The sequence below is a fragment of the Nannospalax galili genome, unplaced genomic scaffold (assembly GCF_000622305.1).
Source record: "Nannospalax galili isolate Female #2095 unplaced genomic scaffold, S.galili_v1.0 scaffold19, whole genome shotgun sequence".
Lineage (NCBI taxonomy): Eukaryota > Metazoa > Chordata > Mammalia > Rodentia > Spalacidae > Nannospalax > Nannospalax galili.
The window spans coordinates 851,741-859,053 of record NW_008342110.1 but is presented as its reverse complement, the minus strand read 5'-3'; the positions used below and the strand labels follow the sequence as shown (position 1 = coordinate 859,053).

At 48.0% G+C, this 7,313-nt stretch overlaps 1 protein-coding gene across 11 annotated transcripts in view; it reads right to left on the bottom strand.

Moving 5' to 3' along the window:
- Ablim3 (actin binding LIM protein family member 3) overlaps positions 1 to 7,313 on the bottom strand; it is a 138,895-nt gene that overhangs the window by 50,702 nt on the left and 80,880 nt on the right. For all 11 annotated transcript variants that reach the window (XM_008837895.2, XM_008837896.2, XM_008837898.2 and 8 more), the window contains one exon: positions 3,251 to 3,377. In XM_008837895.2, the coding sequence (XP_008836117.1) occupies positions 3,251 to 3,377 (127 nt within the window). The remainder of the gene's footprint in view (positions 1 to 3,250; positions 3,378 to 7,313) is intronic.

Genomic DNA, 7,313 nt, shown 5'->3' with positions numbered 1-7,313 from the left:
ACCTCCCGACAGCCCCTTGGGGAGCGGAGAGAGAGAGAGAGAGAGAGAGAGAGAGAGAGAGAGAGAGAGAGAGAGAGAGAGAGAGATTGGCTTTTTAAAGGCCTTTAAGAATGCTCCTTTTAACCAATTGTAGTGAGAAAACCAATTGGTTGAGCTGATGGACCAGTATATAGGAAGTAGTCTCCATTAGCTTAACTTAAATGCTTTGTCTACCCAGTCCTTAGACTCGGTGGATGGAGATCAGATTACTGTGGCTTATTCTTATTTATTTCTATTTATTTATTTATTTATTTATTTATTTATATCACCATCGTGTGTGGAGGGGTGTCCTGAGGCACGTATGTGGAGGTCAGAAGATAGCTCTGTGGAGTCAGTTGTCTCTTTCCAGTTTTACATGGATTCTGAAGATCAAACTTGGAACTGAACTCAGGTTACCAGCCTTGTGTGGCAAATGTCTTTCCCTGCTGAGCCATCTTGCCAGCTTTGCCATGTCTTATTCTTAGACTATTCTCTACTGCTAATAGCCATCAGCATTTCTTTCTGTGTGCATGCCTTGCCCTTTGATAGTGCTTAACATAGATCATTTCATTTAATCTTTATGGCAGTTCAGGGAGGTCAGTACTATTAATTTCCTAGTGTGAAAGAGAAAAATCAAGCATGGAACAAGTAAGTAACTCTCCCAGGTCACCCAGGACCACCTACAGCTAAGGCCCAGGCCCAGTTGTCTGGCTTCTCCATATGAGAATTGAAGGAGAGGGCTGAGTACATGCTAGGGCTTAGCCAGTGCCTGGCCCATAAGTCCCTATCAGGAAAGGCAGTGATCGCCATGGTGGCTGGGGGGTCCTTAGGGAGGCTGTTTGGTGCTTAGCAATCAAGAGACAGTTGGGAACATGGATGAGCTCAGCTCAACTTCTGGGACCTGTCTAACACAAAGGACCAAGCCTAAACCCTAAGGAGAGAGGGCTGTTGCCCCACATTTGGGTGTAGGAGAACTTGGCTCAGACACAGATATACTATTTCTCCTCCATCTGGAGACCAGAAAGAACCCCACTGGGTTTTCTGGGAGCCCTGCCTAGGAGAAGGTGGCCAATAGTTCCTAAAATGTCAACAGGGAGCCTGACAAAGGCCCTGAGATGACCCTGAGCCTGTGAAATAAGCCTCTCTGAACTTTTTAACCTCCTCAACCACTAACCAGGTTCTTCCTCTCAGGGTGTAAAAGGGTAGCAATGAAGAGAGAAATGTCATCTGGGTAAAAATGTCAACACAACTTCGCTTGGATCTCTGGGTTGTGGATGCCTTGGGGAGTTGAAATATTTAAAAAAGGCAGGTGGTAAAAGGAGCACTTACTTGTCCTTATTAGATCTGGAAAACAGATCTCCGAGCCTTAGCACATCCCTGTGAGGCAGGTCACCCTATTAACTCTGTTTTCACCAATGAGCAGACTAAGAGTCAGAGCTCTTGAGGCAGGATTTGTACCCTGGCCATCTGATAGCCTTGTGACTCCTCCCATTTGCCACAGCAGGTGAGGGAACAAGAACCAGAAGGCAGAGCCCTGTGGATGGGCAAGATAGGCTAGAGTTCCTGCACTCTGTACAAGGCTCCAGAGAATTCTGACTTAGGACCAAGAACTCTTGGCTGGTGATCTCCTAAGGCCATTCTTTACTTGGCATACCCAGAGGGAAATGCCAAGCACCTACTGACATAGCTTTCAGTGACTTGACCTCAACTCAACTCTGTGGCCTGGCACTCTGCTTCACCTGTGTATACACTTGAGCTCCCAAATAGGAAATAGTGCCCTCCCTCTGCCCTTCCAGGGCAAGATTCTGCCTCCAAGTTCTTCTTTGCATTTTGAATCTCACCTCTTCTTTCCAGCCCAGCTTAGACCACCCTAGCCATGTAGCTCTCGCAGGTGCCACTTCCGGCTAGTAAGAAGTGACTCCTCCCTTCTCTGACTTTTCACAGCCCTTCAGTTGCACTTGGACACAGGCGGCTGTTGGTTGGCCCGCATCCATTTCCCCTTCCTCTTGACAGCAGTGCCAGGATCTTCCCTTGGAAGCCATTCTTGGCCACTTCGCTTTGTATGTGCCACATAAGGCTGCGCCTTGGCTTGCCAGTTGGGCCCTGGCTAGTGAGCAGTCAGGAATGGGTATGTGCCCTAATGGAGTGAAATCAGATGCAGCCACAGGACTCTTGTTTCACTTTGGGGGAAAAAGTCCTCTTTTTCTGCTAGGCTTGCTAAACTGATGCATCAAAAACCTGGTAACTATTGGTGACTTTGCTGCCTCACCTGTCTGAGAATAAATCCAATAGAGTGGAAAGCAGGGGAGCGAGGGGGTAATGGAGGAGAGAGAGACTTCTGTCTTAATATGCTCATGGCATCTTTGAGAAGCTATACCTTTGCCCTTTCCATTTCTATGAGTAAAAAAACTTCAATTGTTGCTTTAAGTAAATTAAATTGGATTTTCTTTCACATGATTGAAAAGGAATAAAGCTCGTCTTACAAAACCTGGTGCCCTAATTCTAAGCCTATAGTTTATCTCTGTTATGAGATATAGGATAGGTAGGCGTCTTAACAGCAGATTCCATGCATACTGTATGCTTATGCTCACCATATCCCGACTTACAGCCAGACAGTGGGACACAGGAAATGTCTGGGAGAAGCAAATGTCAGCATGTTGAGGGTCTGTGCCTTTGGGTATTTAAATATACACAGGTAGTTGCTAGTGCCTGGGCATAAAGAAAACTTGTATAAAGCTGTTATGTGAAAGATCCTGGGGTAGACTCTTCTCTCCTGATAATTTTATTTAACCATCATCTCCCCGTATCTCTGTTATATCTATTCAATAACTGTATGATCAACTCTGGGTCAGGCATTGTGCTACAGGCAGGGAATACAGCAGCAACTAACTGGGAGGGACAGAGAGGAAACACTATAATTGAGCAAGTTGCTTACTTCCCTGAGACTCCGAATCCCATGGGACAGACCAGTCACAGGGTAGTTATGGAGGTTTAATGTCATAGTCCATCTAAAGTTCCTTATACATAGTGATACCAGGGCATCATGAGAGAGGAAACAGCATGGGAAGGCCAGAAGGTAGAAAGAGGCTGGGAGGGTGGCCACTGTGGCTTATGTGGCTTCCAATGGACGAGATGAAGGGTGATGCTGGAGATTCAGGGGAGGATGGTGGGACAGGTCTCATAGGATGTAGAAGTCCAGGAATCCCAGGTAGGAAGGGGGAAGGACACTCACTTGCTAATGTACTCCCCGGTAAGGATGACACTACAGGTCTGGCATTTGAAACAGCTGACGTGCCACTGCTTGTCCAGTGCCAGGAGTGACTGGCCATGCTTAATCTCCTCCTTGCATCCAGCACAGTCTGTAAAGACAAAGACAAAAGGACTCCATTCAGCAGAACAACCTGGGTCCCTTTGACTTCTTGCCACCATCCCATACCCAGGGATCCCTTCCCTGGATGCCAATTTTCTTACAGGTGGTCGGTCACCCTGGCACTGCCAATATCCAGAGACCCTATTGGGCAAGGGGACAGGCTGCTGGAGCCCTGGCCTATGGACAAGGTGCTGTGGAGTGAAGGGGAAGGAGAGCGTGCCCTGCTGCACTGTGACCACTGATCTTCAAGTTCATGCGTCTATCCCTTCAGCACCTGATACACCTGCATCACCTAGGAGCTCAAACATGTAGCATTGCAGCCCCACTAAGACAACCGAATCTCACCACAATCTCTGCATGGTATTTCACAAGTCCTGCTTCTGGAGACAGGCTACATCTTTCCATCCCTCCTTAAGCAAGGGCCATGTGACAGTCAATTGTTACAGTCAACTTTACTGGATGTAGAATCCCTCAGGAGACACTGTTAGATGTGAAGGTATTTCCAGAGAGTATGAACTGAGAGAAGATCTGCCCTCAGTGTGAGAGGTACCACCCTATGAGCTGGGATCCTGGACCGAGTTAAAGGAGAAAAAAAAAAACCCAACAACTGCCTGCATTCTTCTTACTGTTTTCTGTTCTCCTGAGATACGAGCAAGTTCCTTCTGTCACAGCAGTGACTCACGTCTGCTGCCGTGAACCACGAGCCAAAGGACACCTTTCCTTATTAAGCTGCTTCTTGCAGGTGTTTGGACACAACAATGAGAAAAGTAACTAAAACAAGGCCATATTTATGTTTTGTGCTAAATTTATTTCCCTGCCTAGCCTGGTGCTAAGCACACAGTGGGAGCTCAAAGCATGTTGGCTGAAGGGATATAAATGATGGAGCCTCACAGTGCCTAGGCAAATGCTTTGAATTAACCACACCTATCTTTCCCCAGAGTGCAGTGACTGGAGTTCGAGGAGACTGTCCTAAACCAGAAACGTGCTCCCATGCTCTGTTATGGTCACCCCGTGGCCTGGGTTGGGACAGAATGTAGGTTGGAGCCAGACAGTTTGGTTTGTCTATTGCTCAATGAATGCAGGGAGGGTTGGGAGGGGCAGGAAATGGAGACAGTGTCCAAGGTACTTGGGAAATGCTGGGAATTCAGGCCCTGCTGACCGGATGGCCCACTTTGGAGGAGGAAAGGGGTCATGGGGAAAAGTTTACCAGAGGCCGGACCTCCCTATTAGCAGCACAAGACACATGTACACTGTGGAGGATAGGTGGGGAAAGAAACCTCATATAAAGTGGAGGGAGCCTGGCCAGCCGGCACTTAATCCGGTCCGGGGGAAGAGATGGTATGTCTGCATGTCTAAGAAGAGTAGTGTGTCCAGATAGCTGCAGGAGCATTTGGGCCCTAACGAACCATTTGCAGAGTCAATTCCAATAGTACCTAACTCTTGGCTGTTAAGCACCTTTCCAATATCCCTTAGAACAAACTGGAGGCAGGAAGGTCCTCAATTGCAAAATGCTTTAGGCTCTAGTCTTTCAGATGACGTCTTGGAAAATAAAGAGTTTGGAGATTTGTCTCTACCCATTTCTTTCCCACCCTGGAATCAGTCAGTAAGTCTCCTCAGAACCCCTCCACACCCAAAACAAAAACAAAAACAAAACAAATTACAATTGCAATGGTTTCTAGAGGTCAGGTGCCTCTTCCCTTTAGTCAGTGTCTTGTTACACTTTCCAGGCCATGAACACTGTACTTGTGTTTTTGTGGGCCTCCCTAATGGGGCTTAACAATTCCAGAGGGGCTCCGAAGGTCACGGAGCATTTGGCCCAGTGTCCCCACCAGTGCGGGATCTAGCACATTTTGGCAGATGGTGCCTGTTTCATGCTTTATCATACTCAGAAGTGGGCAGCTTGGTCTCTTTGAGGAAATTTGTTCTGGACAGGTATGACCGACAAGGCTGTCATCTTTATGTGGAGCTGGAGCCTGACTCTGTAACTCCCCAAATTCTTATGCAATGAAGAACAGTCTGTTCCTTTTATCCCATGACAGTTCCTTCAAATAAATGAAGGCAGTCATGGTTTCTCCCTTGTGCCTTCTTTCCTTACCCTTCACTTAATATGATCATCCGAATCCACATGGGGACCCCATGGTTGGCAGGACCATCAACCAAACTCTCTTCAATCAGGATTACATGATAGCTAGGCATTTGTGGTAGTGGCCACATTCCAGTAAGAGTGCCATTTCTCTAAACGATGGGGACTTGTGAGATAAGCTGAGCTACAATTAGGAGCCAGTGCAGTGTAGTGGTTGGAGACTGGACTGAGAGGGCGGAATGAGTGGAGAGAACCTGCTCAAGGCAAGACTTACCTCCAGCTCTGGTTCCTCTTATAAAATCTTCCTTAACAGAGAGGTACACAGGTCTCACATTAGTGGTCATTGTTCTATTTGTTTTTTACCCACATTCTGTGTATTGCCAAATCTGTGATCTGAAGCCAGAGCAATTCTCTTGCTGTAGGGAAGCTGTGCTTACTCCCCTAGAGGATTCTAGGATGCCCTTTATTTGTGGTTTTTCCTTCCATGTCACATTGCTGCTCCTCCACTGTCCTGACCTTTTTACGTGGGACTTTTCCTTTCTTTCTCCCCCTTTCACTCTTGTCCCCTGGTGGAGCCGCACACGCCTCTCTGGGAGCTCATGAGTCTGGTGCCATAAGCAGAGTTGGGAGAACCACTCCCTGCCCCTTGTGGCTTCTGCTGAGCCAGCTGTCCATTCCTCGTGTGTGATTCTGTTCCAAAATTGCAGTCTTCAGCTGGCAGAAAGCATGATGCCCCCACCTGTTCCTCCCAAATCCCTTACTTTATTACCGAAGCCTCTAGAGATGCAAGGCAGCTGTTTTCAGTCTAGTTGGCTATGTCATCTCTTCCATTTAGGGCAACAAAAGTAAGTGGGCTTTGTGAGGTACAGTATTCACCTCGTTTTAGGCAACCAGTCCAGGAAGACAAGACCCTTTCTGATTAGGAAGTCAGCTCTTGGTACAACAGGGGGTTAAGGTAATAGCCTCAGAGCCAGACTGCTGATCTCACTTTAGTATCTGTGTTACTTTGGGCCATGTTGGGGTTCTCTGTTATGCAAGTAGAAGTCTCTTCACGTCCGGATAGCTCACGAGCTCGGAAAACCATGTGCTGCAGATTCCTTCATAGCAGAGTGCCTTCCTGGCATCCTCCCTGACTCTTCTTTTACAGTGCTCGCCACAAATACATGCCCTCCAGGAGAGGAGCTACCAGGTTTTAATCAGGCGTTGTCTGATAGCCTGATAGAAGCCCACCGCCCTATGTAAATGAGGCATCCTAAAAGTACCAATCAGCTAAGACTTCTTCTACTGTCTCTACACTATAAATAGTCCTAGTTTTACCCCAATAAAGCTGGAGCTGGATCACCTCACTTAGACTCAGAGCTGGATCACTTAGACTTGGAGCTGGAGCTGAATCACTGAGATCTGAGCTGAGTCACTTGTCTTGAGCTGTAACACTAAATCCTGTGATCCAGTCTCCCCGGGGGGCGCTATTCCTCCATTATCGGCCCACGGATACCCCAGCTTTTGCTGCCTCTGTGCCTCTTCCCTGTGGAGTTCACTGGCCAGGATCTCCGCAATCCTGAGGAAAGGTACAAGGGTGTAATAGAGGCGGGATTCCGACTAGATAATACTCTAGTAGCAGAGGAAGCTCTCCACTCCAGAGAAGTGTGTAGCCATCAGCTACAGCCAGCATCAGAGAAGCCTGCGCACCTGCCTTCTCCAGAGAAGTGCAGCCGGCTAGGCCCACCAGCGGCTAGCCAGCAGGACCAGAACCATGGCGGGAGAGTGCGCGCACACCTAACCCCAGGCCACATCCAGAGTGAGTGCGCCCGAGAGCCCAGGGGGGCTCCCCACATCGCTTGC